Below are 21036 nucleotides of genomic sequence, written 5' to 3'. Positions count from 1 at the left end.
GTTGGCATCACTCTGCCTGGGACAGGAGCCAACACTACAGAGGAAGCATCGGCCTCTGCGGCTCTCCCTCCCTACCAGTTGCGGCTGGTGCTCCATGGGTCGTAGTACAGGACCCCTGCTCACTCACCCATCTTCAGCAGCAGGCAACGGTGACAGCGGCGGCTTCTTCCCCGTCTTCTGCGTCTCCTCCCCCATGCCCTATGGCATGGCTTCTCCTTTCGGCCAATCGGGAAACAGGTCTCAGGACCCGCTTCCTGATTGGCCAGGTCGAGGATCCATGTGACAATAGCAAATTTTCATTCGCTATTGTCACACAACTGGGTGGGCTCAGGGTGCAGTGCTCTGCGCCCCGAGCCCACCCCCCTTTTTTTTTTTAGCCTATTAGAGCCTCTGGCTTTAATCACATGGCTAAAAAAAAAAAAAAACCCTTTGAAGTCCATGTGTCCAGCGCCCTACATGTAGATTGATTGGGGGGGGGGGGGGGGGGCTGCGCCCTGTATACACCAGCCGCCACTTCTCCCTACTATAGATCCAGCTTTACAAGTAGTCCCTCTGCATTGCACTTGTTTGATGCTTTGGAATGGCGGCTCAGCAATCCCAGACCGTGATTTACCGGCCACCAGATCTAAATCTACAGGTTACCGACCCCCCAGCTCTACAGTTAGGCTGCATTCACACTTGAGCGTAGCGTTTTCGTGCGGATTTTACCGCGATTTTCAGGCGTATATGGAGGCAGGCATTGACATCTATCAAAAACACTGGTAATCAGCCCAAAAAGAAGCTCCTGTACTTTTTTCAGCTACAGGCGTTTTGCTTCAGGCGTTAAAACGCTCAGATGTGAACAGGGGCCATTTAAATGAATGGGGTTTTACTTGTTGGGCGTTTTGGAACGTTTTTTTTTTTTAGCGTTTTTGGAGCTGAAAAACGCTCAAAAACGCCCAGGTGTGAATGGAGCCTTAGGGTCCTTTCATACGGGCTGTTCGCCCGGCGGTCTCCATTCTGCTCAGCGGGGATCGATCCGCTTACTTTGCAGAGACAGAGCTGTCAGATCCCCGCACTCCTCTATGGGAGATCGGATGAAAACGGATCGCCTGTCTGTTTTCATCCGACCTGATCCTCCAAACGGATGGAAAATAAGGTTTCCATCGGCCTGAATTTCACGGACAGAATTGGATCAGATAGTGGCGGGTGTCAGTGACATCCACCGCTCCATAGGGGTGCATGGAGCATCTGATCCGGTCCGCCTGAAAAACTGACAGCAGACGGACCTGATCGGAAAGCCCGTGTGAAAGGGACCTTAGAGCAGAAAATCCTGCAATGCGCGGTCACAATGGGAAAATGCACAATGTTTAGGAGGGTGGACAGCACCTGCAATATAAAATGTTATCTATGGATGTGACCAGGTGTGTCCCCAAAGAAACCACCAAAATACTGGAAATAAAATATATGACACAAGGTGGTTATAGTGCAATGAGCAGAACATATTGTTCCAATAAGATATATATATATATATACATTTTTATCACAATAGGTGAACAGCACTGGAGCTCATCAATTCAGGACTGATCCCTTATTTATATATATATATATATATATATAAGATGTGTACTATAAATAGATGGAGATCTCACTGGCCAATCATCATAGAGAAGAAATTATTTCTATTCCCAGCAATGACATTTCATGTAACAATGATGACAGCTTCTCTTTCTATCTCCAATGTAACCCTGCACACATCTCTCACCCCCATCCCCCACTCTGCTCCTCTCCTCCGTGCACATTGGCTGCTGCACACACCAGGGACCCCGCCCCCTAGTCTCTGGGGCTGATGGGAGTTGTAGTCCCAGGATCTCCTCCCTGCAAAGCCAATCTATCCCAGCATGCCCTGCAATCCGTTCGGGGACAAACATCCAATCAGAGCTGGGACTCGGCATTGAGCTGTCTGGACTTGTAGCCAGGAAGAGATTTCCGCTTTGGAAGCACTACAAGTCCCACAATGCCTTTGGGGAGCTGTAGAGGAGGTGAGCCAATGAGAGCTGAGAGTCAGCAGCCCCGCCCACTCACATGGTAGAAGCAGGTAAGAGCTTTGTTGGGGTAAAAGTTGTGTGTTTGGTGTGTGTGTGTATATAGGATCCATCCATGTGTGCTGGGGGAGGGGATCCATTTCTCAGCTCATAGGATGGAATAGGAAATGTTACTTTCTGTAGACTTTTCTCATCTTCCATCTCCTAGCAGTGGAGGACACAGACACCCCTCCTCCACCCTACACCCCCCCCCCCTTCTACTGATTTCCCCATTCCCTGCATTTCTGCACCCATCACCTATTCTGCAGCTCCTGTCACTGTCTATAGGAGGCGCTGTGTCCTTCCCTGATCCTCTACACTGGGGGTCCCATCCAGGACACAGTCTGGAGGTGCTTGTATGGATTTCCTCTCCCAGTACAAAGACATACTGGGGGGGATCACCCTCCCCCATCCCCACTGATCACCTCTGGGGGTGTCTGGAGATGGAGATTGGATCAGGGGAGGGACTGATCATGTAGAATGTATACATAATATCCAATCAGAAGTGTAACCCTTTGATTGCTGGTGATGTACCCCCCAGGTGTAGTGGCTGCTTCCCCTCTGTATAGCCAGGGATGGTGGAGACGAGTTGCAGCCATGAAAGGGTGAAGAGGATCTCAGAGACACACAATCTTCTGATCAGAGATCGGGATCCTTTCACACAGGTGGATTCCATGATCAGGTGGGGGGCAGTGATTGGAGGGTGACAGGTATGATGACGGCTCAGAGACCGCACTCCGCTCTATTATTATTATACAGGATTTATATAGTGCCAACAGTTTGCGCAGTGCCTTACAACATTAGCTCTATGGGTGGCTGGGAGTCAGTGGACTCCACTGTGCGGTTATTTCCGGTTACATCTCATCCCATCTAAAAACAGACAAGGATGCAGTCCTCTGCTGTCTTTTTAGCAGACCTGATTGGACCCGATGGTAGGTGGGTATGATCCTACACCTGATTGGGTCCGCCTGAAAAACTGACAGGGGAAACTGATCTCAATGCTTCTCTGACAGGGGCCCAAGGGACGGTCTCTGTGCTACAGGTAGAAGAGATTTGGGTGCTACCCCCCCCCCCCCCCCCCATGATAACTGTCACTGCCTCTTATCCTAGCACACAGGTACACACTGTAGGCCAGTTAGTTTAGGTATTCATTAACCGACCCGTTTGTGTTTGATCTGTGAGATGGCCCTGGAGGACACACAGGACAAACTCCAAGCATTTCGAGGGGAAAACCAATCAGAATACCTAAGCAGAGTTTTGCAACTTTGACATGTGTTAGTAAAACTGTACTTCTCATCACTACTACTTAGTGTATCCAGGGGGAATATCTCTTTTTTCAGGACTAATTGAGCTTTCATTTGGTGGTAAATGGTTATGGATATCTCCTGAGAGATAGAGATATATATATATGTGTATATATATATATATATATATATATATATATATATATATATATATATATATAATATATCATTATTTTTTTTTAATTAAAACTGGCCAAAAATAGTAGCATTTTTTTAAATGTAGCTGTACATTTCTTGCTATTATCCTAATATACCACCCAAGAACAACCCAAAATGAATTCTCCTGCTCCTGGCGATTGCAGCGATACCACATATTTTCATGTTAGTTTGCGTTTGTACCCATAAAACAGAAGTTTAGGACTTTTTTTTTTTTCATCCTGCCTAAAGCCCCGTACACACGTCCCGAATTTCGGCCAAATGATCGGCCGTCTTTTGTCCGGTGCTGTCCTGTCGGCAGAAAACTGCAAAAGACAGCACATGAATTTTGTCGGCCAACAACAGCCGACTGCAGAAGTGATGTCATGTGATGGTTAACTTTTCGTGTGTTTTTTCTTCCCTGAGCATGCCCAGTCTTGCTAATCGGCTGTTTGTCGGCCGAATTCTGTACTGACTGGCGAACAATCGGCCATTCTGGTGTTGGCCAACAAAAATTTTATAGCCTGCACACCCGATTCTGTTCGGCCAAAAAGTCGCTGTCGGTTGTCGGAAGCATCATACTAACAAGCCGACAATCGGCCTATCGTTCGGCGGTCGAATATTTACGGCCGACAATCGCTACGTGTGTACGGGGCTTAAGGCTCCGTTCACATATTAGTGTCCGGGATTGCGGGCAGAATTGGTCTGATTCTGAATCATGGCAAATCGCAGGATGCCTGCGCTATCCCCGTCACTTCCAATGGCACCCCAAACGCGGCTCGATTTTGCAGCGAATATTGCCCGATTAATCGCGTCAAATTGCGCCGCATTTTGGGTGCCATTGGAAGTGACGAGAATCGCTCTGGCGTCCTGCAATTTGTTGTAATTCGGAATTGCAGGCAATCCGCGCACGCCCCCACTAGCTGTCCTGCAAAACAATGTACAGGTACGTAATTTCACAGGGACAGAGACGATCTGCCGCAGTATAAGTACGGTGGCTGGTCGTCAAGTGGTTAAAGCGGTAGTAAACTCAAAGAAAAAAAAAACATGCAAGACAAAGGCATAATGAGCTAGTATGCATCGCATACTAGCTCATTATGAAACACTTACCTTAGAATGAAGCCCCGACACAGAACCCTGGACACCGCTGTGGGAGCGGACATGATCCCTCGGTGTCTCTTCCGGGTTTGGCGGCTCCGGCGCTGTGATTGGCGCGCGGGAGTCATTTTCCGGCAATTCCCGGCAAGGAACTCTGAAGGTCCGCCGGACCATCAGAGCACATGCGCCGCACGCGTCAGCGGCTGCATGCAAAGCAAATATCTCCTAAACCGTGTAGGTTTAGGAGATAATAATTGTACCTACAGGTAAGCCTTATTATAGGCTTACCTGTAGTTAAAAGTCAAAAAAAGCAGTATACTACCGCTTTAAAGGAAGAGTTAGGCTACATTCACATGTGGGCGCAGCGGATCATGGGCAGAATCACTGCGATTGTGCCCGCGATCCGGAAATCATTGCAAATCGCGGGACACCTGTGCGATGCCCGTGATTTGCAATGGCATCCCAAACGCTGTGCGATGTTGCCGCGATTTCCGCCTGCCGAATCGCGGTAACATCGTGCAAACAGAATCGTGGGACGCATGACGCCCAAAAAAGGTACAAGAGCTTCTTTTGTGCGTCATGCGTCCCGCGATTCTGTTTGCACGATGTTACCGCGATTCAGCAGGAGGAAATCACGGCAACATCGCACAGTGACAGCGTGGAGGGCTTCGTTCTTAGGGAAGTATTTTAATAATGAGCTAGTATGCGATGCATGCTAGCACATAATGCCTTTACCTTGCAGGGTTTCAAAAAATGTGGTGCGGTTTACTACTGCTTTAATACCCAGAGGATGTTTTTTCTGATTATTGACGTCAATAGTCATATACAGGCATACCCCACTTTTAAGTACACAATGGGACCAGAGCATGTATGTAAAACAAAAATGTACTTAAAGTGAAGCAATACCTTTTTTCATTTCTCAATGCATGTAAATACACTAGCTCCATAGGAAATCTTGGTCAGCTTGACGTGGCATTGCTCCCAAACCATAAGTGACAAGGACACCAAGCTTGGGGAGCATGTTAAGCGTATCCAGGGCTATGACATGGTAGATTACCTAGGCAAGCTGGCCGGGCACAAGTAGGATATGTTGTAGTCCTGGGTCCCCTCTCGGTGCTTCCTAAGTTTGGTAACCCTGTCACTTATGGTTTGGGAGCAGTGCCATGTCAAGCTGACCAAGATTTCCCATAGACGCTAATGTTAAAAACCGGGAGTAGTGCCATGCTAAGCTGACCAGGCTGTGTCCGTACTCGTGAGTATACTTAAAGAGGAAGTAAACCCTCCTCTGCAACTTTTACCTATAGGTAAGCCTTATTATAGGCTTACCTATAGGTACTGTAAATAATATCTCCTAAACTTGTACCGTTTAGGAGATATTTACCTTTCATGCATCCAGTGACGTTACTGGCACATGCGCTCTGAAAGAACGGCCGCTCGTGCGATTTCTTCAGAGCCCCGTGCCATGACCGTCGGCTCCCGCGTGCGTGCGCGGGAGTGACGTCACCGCGGCTCCAGCCAATCAGATGGCCGGATGCCGCGATCCCGGAAGACGGGCGACTGAACATGTTGCCCATCATACAGGTAAGCGGGCGGCACGGCGGGGGCTCGTTCTTTGGTAAGTACTTCATAATGAGCTAGTATGCGATGCATACTAGCTCATTATGTGTTTCTCTTTCAGGTTAAAAAAAAAAAAAAAGAGAGAATGAGGATGAAGTCCCGCTGTATGGAATACGGCATTATGGACAATGGCATACACCATATTAATATGTTCTAACATTCCTCTTTTCTGGCTGTATTTGGATATACATGCATGTGTTGTTTAAAGAATAAACCGTTTTTTCATGAAAAAGTCTACAGTTTGGTACAGAGACTATTTTGTAAATGGATTTTGGAGGAAAGACATTCTAGATAACTTTTTTTATTTTTTTTTTTTCAGGGTGCTATGAAGCTTTTCAAAATATACCTTGCCTATCCAGAAGGAGAGCTTGCTGAGCTTATCTAATATGGTGAAGGAGAGAGAGCAGTTGGCAGAAGCCATATTAAATCATGCCCTGGAGATCATCTGCTTGTTGACGGTGGAGGTAAGGAGGGTTGGCTGAAGCAGTAAAATAGGGGAACCAGCACCTGAAATAGATGTCCCCTCAATGAGGAGAGTGGATGGGGTGGGGCTGAGCCGTGGCTTTGTGTCTGCATGGACACGCAGAGCAGTGGCTCGGGAGCCAACCTGCATGGGTGCCCCCATTGCAAACTGCTTGCTCTGGGGGTACTTGGTAGGGCCGAGGAGCCAGGAGCACCAATGGGGGACTCGGGAAGAGGAGGATCAGGACTGCTCTGTGCAAAACCACTGCACAGAGTAGGTAAGTATGACATGTTTGTAATTGTTAAGTAAAAAAAATAATGCCTTTTAATATCCCTTTTAAAGCCTACTTTTCAGAAAAAAAAAAAAAGATGAACCATACGACCCACCTCACCCACCGGTCCCTGCTGTACTTATCTCACCCTGTGGGTAATGAACTGTTGTGCAAGGATTCTTTCTTGCTTCTTTCTTGCTTCTTTCTTCAGGACATCCAGGAGGGATCAGAGCGATTCTTTGTGGCGGCACTGACCAATCAGAATCACTCTGATCCGTCCCAGGAGTCATGAAGAAATAAAATGGAGCAGAGCGGGCATTTCAAATCCCTGAACTGCTTCTCCAGCTGTGTGGGCACAGACAGCTCATCACCCACAGAGGTGAGTAGAGTTGGGGGGGGGGGTAAGAAGAGCGTACTTTGTTAGTTTATCTTCTCATTTTTTCTTAAAAAAAGGTGAACTAACCCTTTAAGTCTCCTCTGATCTGTGATTTCCCAAACAAGCACTTTTCAGATTTAGCTTAAAGTGGTACTAAACCCAGGACCCTGCATTCACTATATCTGGTCCCCCACAGAACATGGACATGCAATTATTTATGAACTGCTAAATACCTTTTCTCATCAGCAGTATATAGCAGTCTTGTGACTTCTATCAGTGTCTGGTTAAAGCTTCATTTTCTCAAAGTCGTCTTCCAGGACAGCCCATGAGACCTTAGGCTCCTCCCCCAGGGACAGGAAACACATTCCAAAATTCAAATAAAAGGCGGTGCCTTAGTCCTCACCTTCAGTATTTAGTGTTTCCTCCGGACAGGGGGTAACATGTTCCTGGAACTGAAGCTCCCGGTCTCCTGGACTGTCCTTGGAAAGACTTGGAAAGATGCATCTCCTCAGCCCATAGCGGTACCCCCTTAGTGCCGCAATAGGGGCTGACCGCTGTCTCCTGTTCTTCTAGCCTCTCGGCAGGACTACGGATGCTGTCTGGTGGAACGTTGGGGAGTCCACTCCGTTGGTCGGCCGGTTCCTTGGAGCAGAGTCCTGTGTACCCGGAACCGCTAACTTCGGAAGAAATTTTGAAGTTGGCGCCAAAAACGGAGGGGGCGGAACTCAGCGTATCCACTCTGGCCTCACGGGAAGCGACAGTGTCACTTCCGGCGCAGTGACGGCATCCGCGGGCGCCGGAAACCCTCGTTCCAGTTTCCGAAGGCGCGAACAGTGAGTACATATGGGCGACCGATGTTAGGTGGAAACAGCAGTGCTGGGATCACCATACAGAGCGATGGACACGACAGTAACCGCACAGGCGGTGGAAGTCGGCTCTGGCATCGGCACCTCTCAGGTAAGCAAGGGGAAATATACACCCTATTTGCAGATACCTGTTAGGAACTCCGTTCCCCTTCCCCCCTCTCTTTTCTATCGTTAGGGGCAGGGGTTAAGCAGCACCGCTCCCTCTTTTCTAAATCACAAATGGGGGATAAGCGGGAGGTGGGAGGAGGACAAGTTTCCCTAATTATAATTCTCTTGTCTTTTATCTTCCAGGCCAAGGCTCAGGACAATAACCCACCTCAGCCCCCCAAAAAGAAGTGTGCTGTATGCGGAGAGAAATTGAGTTCCTCTTGGAACAAAGCAGTGTGCCGGGCATGTATAGCTAAACTGGTCAGAGACGACCCTGCAGTCTCTACCCAGAAAATGCTGACCTCAGTGAGAGATGAACTAAAAAGTACCATTAGTTCATTCAAAACTCTCGTTGAAAAGATGCAGGCACCAGTCCAGCCTTCCACCCCAGCTCAGGCTCCATTGGCCCAGGCCCCATCTTTGAATATCCCAGTGGGTTTGGAGGAAGTTTCTTCTTCCCACTCCTCCGGTGGGGAGCAAGAAGGATCAGGATCAGGGGAGGAACCCATAGACAAGGATTCCCATAATAGCTCCAACTTTAAATTGAGCTTGGAGGATGTAGATAACCTACTAAAGGCAGTTTATACAACTCTAGAAATTGAGGAGGAAGAAGTGCATCTCTCTAAGCATGACTTGATGTACGCTTGTCATAAAAAGCATGCTAGAGTGTTCCCTGTGCATAGCTCCCTATTGGATATGATTAAACAGGAGTGGAATTCTCCTGATAAAAAGCCTTTTTTTCCAAAGACTTTGAAAAGAAGGTATCCATTTGACAACAGTGGGGATCAGCCTTGGAACAAAATCCCTAAGCTGGATGCCTCCCTTTCCAGAATCTCCAAAGGCACTGACTTGGCATTTGAGGATTCAGGAGCTCTAAAAGACCCTATGGATAAGAGAACTGATATCTCTTTGCGTAGGGTCTGGGAAGCCTCCATTATGAGCTTAAAGCCAGCCCTGGCATCCACCTGCATAGCCAGACACCTGGAGCTCTGGCTATCTCAAATCCAAACACACTTGTCTGCTGGAACATCGAGGGAACAGATTAATAAATCATTTCCGCTCTTGTTTCAGGGAATTGGATTCCTGGCGGATTCTTCAGCTGAAGCTGTAAGAATGGCAGCAAGGACCTCAGCTTTGGCTAATACGGCCAGAAGAAGCCTATGGCTCAAGACATGGTCAGGTGATGTTACTTCTAAATCTCGCCTTTGTGGTCTTCCCTTCACAGGAGACCACCTTTTTGGCCCAGGCCTAACAGAAGCCCTGGAGCGTACAGCGGATAAAAAGAAGGGATTCCCAGAAAAGAAGAAATTCCCCTATGCTCAGAGGAATGCTCGTGGCAGGGGTAAACAGCAGAAGTCTTTTGAAACCCAGCAAAATTTCAAAAAACATTGGACCGGGCATAAAGGAAAAGGGAAGGGCAACATTCTGTTTAACCCTCCTCAACGCCCCGACAAGCCCCAATGACTCCCTTCCCAGGGTGGGAGGAAGTTTAGGGGCCTTCCTCCCACTATGGAAGAGGATTTCTTCCAGCCCTTTTATTCTAGACCTAGTAGGCCAAGGACACAGGCTGGAGTTCTGTCTTCTACATCCAGAAAGAATCTGGGTCTCTCTGAGGGACGTCACAAGAAGGATGTGCTTGATGACCTCCTGTTTCCCAGCGGTCCCCTGGGCAGGGTTCCAACTACGTCCACTCCAAATGTTCTTCCTACAGAATTGGGATGGATAGTCAAGTTCCTTAGAACAGAAAGTAAAGGTTCCCACCAAGTTGAAAAGGACCCTTTGGGGGTGGATATCCTCTCTTCACCTATCAATAAGGCGAAGCTGGACCATCCAGGTATCACAGACATATCTGCACCACCACCAGATGAACCAGGACAATTGGTTCCTCAACCAAGAGGTGTTTTTCAAAGTCACAACCCCTTGGGGCCTACCGGTAGTGGATCTGTTTGCCTCCTAGGCAAACAGGAAAATAGAAAAATTATTTTCCATAATCCTAGTAGATATAGAGATGATCCTGATAACCCCATACTGGCCCAAGAGGCCACGGTTGGCACGCCTTCAGGCATTGGCTGCACTACCTCCAATGACCTTCCCTTGGAGACTAGATCTCTTAACTCAAGGTCCGGTGGTCCATCCATTTCTCAGGACCCTAAACCTGTCGGCCTGGTATCTGAGGAACAAATTCTAGGTTCTCAGGGGTTCTCAGACAGAGTCATCCAAACATTGACCAGCTGTCGAAAACCGGTCACTAGGAAAATATATGCAAAAAGTTGGAAGAAATTTCATTTTTGGATGGTGGAGAATCAGAGATTTTCCCCAGATATTCCAACTATCTTAGATTTTTTTCAAGAAGGCATAGACAAAGGTCTCTCCCTAGGGACCTTAAAGGTACAGGCTGCCGCCCTTAGTGTCTTCCTTCGGTTCTCCCTTAGAGAAGACCCTAATGTGAATGCCTTTTTCAGAGCAATTGCCAGGACAAAGCCAACCAGGATTAAAACGTGTCCAGCTTGGGATCTATCCCTGGTACTCCAGGCTTTGGTTACCAGTCCGTTTGAACCCTTGGTAGACCTGTCAGTAAAAATGCTCACCCTAAAAACTTTATTTTTAGTAGCTATTACTTCGGCTAGAAGAGTTAGCGAATTACAGGCTCTCTCAATCAGAGAACCTTTTCTTATGATTTTTGACGACAGGATTGTGCTAAAAACAGATCCAGGATTTTTGCCCAAGAGGGTCTCTTCTTTTCATAGGACTCAGGACATAGTCCTTCCTTCCTTTTGCAATTTCCCGAACAACAATAAAGAGAAAGAATTTAGTTGTTTGGATGTCAGAAGAGCCCTTCTGAGATACCTGGAGGTGACTAAAACCTTCAGGAAGAATGATACTTTGTTTTTACAATTTTCCGGCCCCCATAAAGGGGAAAAAGCTTCTAAGGCAACCTTAGCTAGATGGATCAAACAGGCTATCACAGAAGCCTATATGGTGAAAAAGGTGACTCCACCTTTCATTACTGCACACTCTACTAGAGCACTGTCCACGTCTTGGGCTGAAAGGGCCGGTGCCTCTCCAGAACAAATCTGTAAGGCAGCTACCTGGTCTAACTTTTCGACCTTTGTTAGACATTATCGCCTGGACCTCCTATCTTCTCAGGAACAGGCGTTCGGTCGAAAGGTGCTCCAGGCAGTGGTCCCTCCCTAGACTGGTAAGTTTCTTGCTTATCGTCTCATGGGCTGTCCTGGAAGACGACTTTGAGAAAAGATGGGTTATACTTACTGATAACTCCTTTTCTAATAGTCTTCCAGGACAGCCGGATTCCCACCCGATTTATCTGGTATTATGTATAAATGATATGTGTATATATATATCTATGTATATGTTTTACAGGGTGTCCTACGGTTCTCATGAAATACTGAAGGTGAGGACTAAGGCACCGCCTTTTATTTGAATTTTGGAATGTGTTTCCTGTCCCTGGGGGAGGAGCCTAAGGTCTCATGGGCTGTCCTGGAAGACTATTAGAAAAGGAGTTATCAGTAAGTATAACCCATCTTTTCATTCTCCCTTGAGTGTCCTATGAGGCTGCAGGACCCATGACCCTCTGTCTGGGCAGTGCTGATTGGCCCTGAGGCTGCAGGACTACTGACCCTCTGTCTGGACAGTGCTGATGGGCCCTGTGCCAATCACATGCATTCTCCCCAAGAGGAGAAAAAAAACTCTCTAGCAAAGCACACCAAACTGAGCATGTGCAGCTTGCCCCCAAAGGCTCTGTACTATCAGCAGGTAGATTGTAGATTGGGGACAATGGAAGAAGGGGAGGATCAGAGAAGATATGATCAAAAGCCTATTTGCAGAGGATTAGCCCCTTAGGTTTTTTTTTTTATATATATAGTGATCTAGAAGTATGTTCAAGTTTTTACTGCTGTCCAGGGTGCCATTAAAAAGATTTACCCTCGCTTCCTTGCCTGCTGACAACAATATACCAGACAGAAAATGAGGGAAAACCTGCAATAGTGACAGAAACAGTTTGGAGGGTTCCTCTCACTGTCTGGTAAAAGTTGTGGGCAGAATAGGAAGTGAGGGGAATCTATCAAAGGCCTGGATGGCAGGGGTTCTAACCCTTACCCACTGTATCCAAACCAAGAAAATACATTTTGGATTTACATGTTAATTAATCCTGCTGCAGACACCACTGTAGAGGTACCTTTATTGCATTTTGGGATGGCAATGGGACATGCCAGAGGTCCATGGCTGCATCTGACATTTGGTCACATCTCAATATTTTTCCATGCTCCTGCTCTTTGGCCCAGATATTAATGCATTATATATTGTGGGGAAAATAATTATTTGATTCCCCTGCAGATTTTGTAAGTTTGCCCATTTACAAAGAAATGAAGGGTCTATAATTTTTATTATAGGTGTATTTTAAATGACAGAGACAGAATATAAACCAAAAATCCAGAAAAAACACGATACAAATGTTATAAGTTAAGTTGCAGTTCAGTGAGTAAAATAAGTATTTGATCCCCAAGGAAAACGTGACTTAGTGCTTGGTGGAGAAACCCTTGTTAGCAAAGACCTTTCTTATAGTTGGTTTCCAGGTTTGCACACATCTCAGGAGGGATTTTGGTCCTCTTTTTTTACAGATCTTCTCTAAATTCTTAGGCTCCATTCGCATTTCCGGATCACGGCAAATTGCGGGACGCCCTTACGATCCCTGTCACTTCCAATGGCATTGGCATGATTTTGCCGTGATTGTCGCCTGACGAATCGCGGTAAAATCATGCCAACATAATCACGGGACGCCTGGCACCCAAAAGAAGTTCTTGTGCTTCTTTTGGGTGACAGGTGTCCCCAGATTCTTTTTCCGCGATTTTACCGTGATTCGTCGAGCGACAATTGCGGCAACATGGCACCGCGATCGGGTCAGTATTCAAAGTGACGGGGATCACACGTGCGTCCCACGATTTACTGTGATTCGAGATCGTGGGCACAATAGCGCTGATTCTGCCTGCGATTCAGGACGCCAAGATGTGAACAGAGATTTAAGGTTTCTTGGCTGTCACTTGGCAACTCGTTACAGCTCCCTCCATTTATAGGATTAAGGTCTGGAGACTGGCTAGGCCATTCCATGACCTTAATGTGCTTTTTCTTGAGCCACTCCTTTGTTGCCTTGGTGGTATGTTTTGGGTCATTGTCATGCTGGAAGACCCATCCATGACCCATCTTCAGTGTTGTGGATGAGGGTAGAAGGTTCTCATCCAAGATTTTACAATACATGGCCCCATCTATTGGCCCCTCAATGCTGCAAATTTGCCTGTACCTTTAGCAGAGAAACAGCCCCAAATCATCATGTTTCCACCTCCAAGCTTGACTGTAGGGATGGTGTTCTTAGGGTCATAGTCAGCATTGTTCTTCCTCTAAACACGGCGAGTTGAGTTAATGTCAAAGAGATCAATTCTGGTAGCAGCAGCACTTTCTTTTATACACATAACGCAGGGCTCGACAAACCCCGGGCGCCAGGTCGCATTGGCGACTAGAATTAGCGACCTGGCGCCTGGGGTGCACTGCAGGAGGTGTCCTGCCCCTTTTGCGCACCCCCAACCACTCATCGAGTGCACGGACCACCGCGCCGTCCGAAAATTGAGGCCGCGGCTTTTCGGCCTTCTTCAGTGAGAGAACGGGGAACTGGCGCCCTCTTGTGGTGGCCGGGAGTTTGACAAGCAGTACCTAATGGCTCTTTCCCCTGCCTGCCCCCAATGCCTGTCCATCTCCTTCCCCAAGAGGAGATGAGAGGGAAGTTTTTGCAGGCTTCATCTCCCTGTCCACTTACCTTTGCTTAAAGGTAAGTGGACAGGGAGTGTGGTTATTATTATAAATTATTTTATTTTTTAAATTATTAAAAAAGAAAATAATAATTTTTCTTTTCTTTTTTTTTTATTATTATTAAAAAAAATGTATTTTTTCTTTTTTCAATTATTATAAACAAAAAAAATGATATATTATACTATATAATTGTATTTTTTTCCTCATCGCCATGCCACAGCCGAAGGCCCCTTTCACACGGGCTGTCTGATCAGGTCCGCCTGTCAGTTTTTCAGGCAGACCTGATCGGACCCTTCAGTCTCCTCTATGGAGTGGTAATCTGCCGCCATCTGATCCTGTCTGCCAAAAACAGATGGATGGTGGTTCTATTTTCTATCCATCCCATGGATCAGATCAGATGGCATCGGATGGAAACAGACAGACATAGATGTCAGACAGACGATTGCGCTATAGAGGAGAGTGGGGTTCTAGTAACTTTTTTAGCTGGCTCCTAGATTTCAGGGAAATTTGTCAAGCCCTGACATAACGAGTTGTCGTTAGGAGCACCTTCTAACATTGGCAGGACTAATCTGTGGTACCACATGAGCATATACTGTAGCCAGTCTGTGGGAGCCAGAATTATTGTTGGTTGGTAGAAGATTAAATACTTATTTTACTCACTGAACTGCAACTTGATTTATAACATTTGTATCGTGAGTTTTTTTCTGGATTTTTGGTTTATATTCTGTCTCTATTATTTAAAATACACCTATGACAAAAAAAAAATGATAGAACCTTCATTTCTTTTGTGCGTGGGCAAACCTGCAAAATCTGCGGGGATCAAATAATTATTTCCCCCGCTGTATGACTGAGTTTTCCACTTAAGAACCAAAGTAATTTTCCTTTCTTGCTCTTTGTGCAGGATTTTATTGTTGTGAAGAGACCCGATGGGACCCGATGTACATTCAGCATTCGTGCCACAGAGGTCAACAGAAATGTGTGTGTTCCCCCTTCAGGATATCCAGAACTCTTGTTTACTCTCCTGGGAATGGAAGAAAAGACACAGAAGATGATTGCCGAGTTGGCCAGCAAAATTGTCCAGCTGTTGACTAGGGAGGTGGGAAAGAAATTCATAAGAAAAAAAAAACAAAAAAATAAACGGGGTGAACAATCTGCCTGAACCCCCAGCAGACGGTAGTTGACAAACATAAGCTGTAAGTCTGTCAATTTACAGCAGTATTGTTATCGCCACAAAATGACAGATCCCCGGCTAGCTTTGGTTTGTAAAGAAATTGGCTGAGGATCTGTCATCTATTGGACAGTAATTGGCCAACCCGTTTGTTTACAGTCAGAGGCCAGCTGGTGATCTGTCATTTGCCAAAGTAGTAGCAGCAGGACAACCTCATTGGGCGGAAGCTCATTGTGGCAGAGGATTATTGTGATTGACTATGGATTTACGGGGGGTGGGGGGGGGGGGGGTGGGTGACAAACGCAGGTCAGACCACTCCCCTTTTTACCAACTTGTGACAATTGACTGGTCAACCTCACAGCACGCTGTCACTGATTCCAAACGATACTCTCCGCCTCACCCCGCACAAAGATTTTCCAGCCCACGGAACCCCAATATAAGCCTAAAGCCCCGTACACACGATCAGATTATCGAACGATCTGTCAGTTTTTTGTGGCATGCTAGTCTGATGTGGAAAGTGAAGAGGTTCTTGTCATACGAATTTTCCCGTACGACAGAATTCTACTTCAGAAGTGATGTCATGTGTTGGATTGCTTTGTATGTGTTCTTTCATCTCTGAGCATGCCTAGTCTTGCTCTTAAGATTTTTTTCTGTCAAACTGTACTAATGAGACGAAAATTGGACGTTGTGTTGACGGACGATAAAAATTATATAGCCTGCAGGATTTTTTCGACCGAAAAAAGTCTGAGTCGGCTGTCAAACACCATACCAACAATCCGAAAATCGGCAGATCGGTCGTCGGACAAAATTTCCCTTCAGATTTTCTTATCGTGTGTATGGGCCTTAAGACCAGACTAAGAGCGATTGTCATTGAGTTTATTTACCCAAGTAATTAACCCTTTAAACTGCCACAACCTTTCTTTTTTTTTTTTTTTTTTTTTGTTACCGAGTAGAAAACGTTCCCAATGTTAGCAATAGCAACTACGAGTTTAGGATAAACGTCTGTAACACACTGTCACCACAGACCGGTAAATTCAGAGATTTACACTATAGAAGCGCTCTTCATTCTTTGAGACATTCTTTGAGTTTCCGTTAGCGCATTAGAGACAGTTATAACACTTTTCAAAATAGAGTTTAATAATGAAAAGGTCAAAATTCTGCAAATAAAACATTAAAACTCCATGCACACTTGGAGTACGACTCCACAGTTGCACGATTTTGACGCAACTTTTGGTTGGGTGTGACTTGATTACAACTTTGACATTGATCGATGATAATGGACAACTGTTGCACTGTATAACATTCAGGTATGACTTTCATGCAACTTTTGAGGGTTGAAATTGAAGTCTATGGCCCTCAAGTTGTATGAAAGTCGGACCAAAGCAGTGCATGAACTACTTTGAAGTTGCTGCAACTTTAGGTCGTACATATATGAATGGTTATCATTGGAATCAAAAGCGGCCTGTGATCCTGGGTCATATTGCTTGGTCAGTGACGTTACTCTGGACTCCTGGCTGGAAAAACTGTCTGTCCTGCTACAAATGGTAAATGACAGATCCCCAGCCACTGTTTTTAAATGATGGAACTTTTAAAGGCCTACATTGTACTACTGTGCAACTTCACATGCAGGCTTAAGGCACCCTAAAGTATGTTAATTATGTTATTTTGTGTGTTTTTTAGGGCCTTTCACACTGAAACACATATATGCGGCCTCATGGAAGTGTTTTTTTTTTCCGTGGGACCGCATATATGCGTCTATTCCCTTGTGCTGGGAACGCAGCGCACTTCCAGCAAAGACTGGGCTCTCATACAAACGATCACGACCCGGGACTGTCGGTTCTTGGTCACCTGATTGCTATGATAGCTTCTGATTGGCTATCACAGTGAATGGTTATTGTTAGCCTGCCCTTGTGTTTCCTTTTCTGAATGAAGAGAAAGATATATTGTACATTGATACATTGAGAGGAAAATGCAAATAAACCAAAGTGTGTAAAAAAAAAAAAAATAACAAGATCAAGGTTTGCCAGGGTTAGTGTTAGGGTTGGGGTCAAAGGTCACTGGCTGCATATTTTTGGCAGAATTAAAAGTTTTTTTGTTTTTTTTTTAATTTGTATCAGTAGCAGTTAGTGTCAGTGTGTTTTAGGCAGGATAAGGAAAAAGAAAAATGTGCACCATTGTTTCTGGGCTGTACTACGGGTACAGACAACAACTAACATACACGTATGTGGTTTCACTGCAATCATCGGGAGCAAAATTTTATTTTGGGTTGTTCTTTGGTGGTAAATTATGATAATAACAAGAAATATACAGCTAATTTAAAAAAATATTATTTTTTATTTATTTTTATTTTTTTTTACTATTTTGGTCCAGTTTTCTTTTTTATATTAAAAATATAGAGATATCCTTTACCATTTACCACCAAAAGAAAGCACAATTTGGGTATAATCCACCTGGATACACTAAGTAGTTGTGACGATATGTACAGTTTTACAAGCACATGTCAAACCTGCAAAATTGCGCTCAAGCATTTAGATTTGTTTTACCCTTAGGCGTGAATAGGTAAAGTTTGGCCTTTAAGGACAACATTTACCCCCTTCTTAGCCAGTTAGCTTAGCAGCCAGTTACCCTTAAGCGTGAATGGGGTAAATGTTGTCCTTTAAGGACTCTTTCCTAGCTGAAAGTTAAAGCGGAGTTCCACCCAAAAGTGGAACTGCCGCTCGTCTGGTTTCTCCCCCCCCCCCCCCCCATCCAGTGCCACATTTAGCACCTTTCAGGGGGGAGGGGGAATGGGTATCTTTTTTTTGTTATGCCATCCCTCGAAAGTTCGCACCCCCCCCCTCCTCCTTCACCAACCGCAGAGCCGATTAGAATGTGCAGTGTGCTTCGCGCATGCTCAATAGATAACAGGCTGTGAAGCCGAAAGGCCGGTTAACCTTAGAACGATTGACGACGGCAGCCGATCCAAAAATTGGCTAGGTTACTGACATTGCAGGCTCCCTGGACAGGTAAGTGTCTATATATTAAAAGTCAGCAGCTACAGTATTTGTAGCTGCTGACTTTTCTTTTCTTTTTTCCCCAGCTGGAACACCGCTTTAATTTTATAACATTTATTTGCATTGTCACAGATTCCCCCATAGTTAGTCCTAGCTATCAATGGCCTTTTTTAACCGCTTGCCGACCGCTGCAAGTAAATTTACTGCGGCGGTCAGCCCCTGCCAGGCAGAGTGACGTTAATTACCGTCACTAGCCTGGGAGGGTCTGGGGAGCGAGCACGGACCCCCCCCCCCGCGCGTGTGACCGGCGGCCACTCTGCGATCGGCGGGGGAGAGGGAGAATGTCAGGCAGCTTGTGTAAACAAGCCACCTGTCATTCTCCTCGGTGTAAAGACACTGATCACACGGATCTACTATGTAGATCCGTTGATCAGTGTCCTTACAGCTCAAGCCACAGCCAATCACAGTAGAAAGCACGCCCCTAGGGACACACACAGCCCCTCCCTCAAAAATAAAGTTAACCCCTTCACTACCAGTGTATTTTTACAGTAACAGTGCATATGTATAGCACTGATTACTGTAGAAATGTCACTGGTAACCCCAAAAGTGTCAAAAATGTCAGTCAAGGGTCCGATCTGTCCGCCCCAATGTCGCAGTACCGGAAAAAAAATTGCAGATCGCCGCCATTACGCGTTAAAAAAAAAAACAACAAAAATGACAAAAATCTTTCCCTTTGTTAGTAAACGCGATAACTTTTGCGCAAACCGATCAAAATACGCTTTTTGCGATTTTTTTTTTTTTTTTTTTTTTTTTTTTTTTTTTTTTTTTACCAAACATAGGTAGCATAAAACAAATTGGCCGAAAATGTTAAAAAATTTTGATTTTTACATTTTTTTGGGGGGGAATTTCATATAAAAAAATGTGAAAAATATTGCTATTTTTGCAAAATTGACGCTCTTTTTTTGTTTATAGCGCGTGATCAAAAAATTGCACAGGTGATCAAATACCACCAAAAGAAAGCTCTGTTTGTGGGAAAAAAAGGACGTCAAATTCGTTAAGGTACAGCGTCGCACGACCGCGCAATTGTCCGTTAAAGTCACGCAGTGCCGAATCGCAAAATACCCCCTGGTCGTTTAGCAGGAAAATCCTCCCGGGGCTTAAGTGGTTAATAAAAGCTTGCAAATTAGCCTTGAAAAAGGCCAAAAAATATATAAATGACTATAGACTTTAGTGGTATTTTGCCATTATATTTGCGGTTTGCTGACTTCCCTATGGGTTCGGTGAACGTCCAGCGACTGACCTCTGCTCAGTTTGCTCATCTCTTATAACTTTTACTGCTGCTCGTTGCTGTAAAATGTATAACAAGTTTTCACTAGATAGACCATGTCCAGTAGGTTGGAAAGTTCTAATGACAGTTGTGAGGAATGATTAGCGTGTAAACATTTCTGCTGCTATTGGCCCAGCATGTATGGTAATATGTAATGCAGTTTTGGTGGTGACATAATCTCTAGGGAACAACGGCAGAGGGAATTGTGGGTGCCATTTTGGTTTACTTCTTCTTCCAAAGGTGTATTTTCCTAAATAAATGTTATGGTTCTCCACCTTTTATTTCAGGTACCTGTAAAGTGTGCGGATGTTGCTGTCCATTTCTCTAAGGATGAATGGGAACCTATAGCAGGACCTGGGGAACCATATAAGGACAAACCGGACCAGACCTGGACCATTGGTGAGATTGATTCCCTTCATAAATGTGTTTATAGACCATTATCTTTGCAATCTATTATTGAGCAAGCTACATATATCTTGAAATGTTTATTGTGCCTTACCAGCACCCTGAAAGATTTATTTTTTGTGCTTCCTGTGCCCAGACACTTCTGTTCTCATATTTGCATTGTAAAGCTGGCCATAGCCTTTTTTTTTTTTTTGCAAAATGTGAAATGCAGATTTTTTTTTTTTTTTTAGGGCACAGCTTCCACAGTTCAGGTATTTAAAGTGGAGATAAAGGCGTCTGCACCTGGCTGTTCTCAATAAAATCTATATTTGGAGATAAAGGCAAAACCTAACTAAGGCCGGCCATACACAGAGTGAAGACATTTGCCCGATTCCCCTATCAACACAGACAGTGTTGATGCGGGAATTCCTCCTGCCGGGCCATTGTCTTCTCCCTAATCCAATGCAGAAGCTATAGTAGCCACTTGTAATAATCGCAAGAGAGTCCAGCAGGCTGGATGTACCCAAGTTGATCGATTCATAAACTTGTTACATTCAGCCTGCCCATTACCGGTTCAAATCTTGGCCAGTTCCTGTTGAACCGGCCGAGATTAGAGCTGTGTGTGGTCGGCCTAACGCTAAACCTACTCCACCCACATTCTAAGCCTAATTTATCTAGCCCGGTAAAGTAAGGATCACTATACTTGCCTATTTTGCAGCCGCTCCGGTCCAGTTCCATGCCGAGCTGTCAGCAAGGAGCTTCAGTGTGTAGGAGAGGCAGCCAACAATGAAAGCCCCATAGTAAGTCTATGGGTGATGTAATTTCTCAGACTTGTCAGCATTCTCCTGCACACAGAGGGTGCTGCTGGACACCGGGGCAGCTTCCAAATAGGTAAGTTCCTCCATTCCAAACTTGCTCATCCATGTCTTTATGGACCTTGCTTTGTGCACTGGTCCAAATCAATTAGTGGACGGGGGATTATGATGTGGGGTTGGGCTTGGCCCCTT

General features: G+C 45.4%; 2 protein-coding genes across 2 annotated transcripts in view; both read left to right on the top strand.

The window, feature by feature from the left end:
- LOC309560497 (uncharacterized protein) overlaps positions 1-21036 on the top strand; it is a 142921-nt gene that overhangs the window by 43946 nt on the left and 77939 nt on the right.
- On the top strand, positions 1926-20155 carry LOC309559800 (gastrula zinc finger protein XlCGF66.1-like; the record flags this gene model as incomplete). Its single annotated transcript, XM_082263238.1, has 5 exons — positions 1926-2077; positions 6537-6681; positions 15059-15253; positions 19933-20044; positions 20148-20155. The coding sequence occupies exons 2-5, from the start codon at positions 6604-6606 to the stop codon at positions 20153-20155; spliced, it is 393 nt and encodes a 130-aa protein (XP_082119364.1). The 5' UTR covers positions 1926-2077; positions 6537-6603.

This window comes from Pelophylax lessonae (assembly GCF_965119305.1).
Source record: "Pelophylax lessonae genome assembly, chromosome: 7".
NCBI lineage: Eukaryota > Metazoa > Chordata > Amphibia > Anura > Ranidae > Pelophylax > Pelophylax lessonae.
This window is presented reverse-complemented; position numbering and strand designations above follow the sequence as displayed.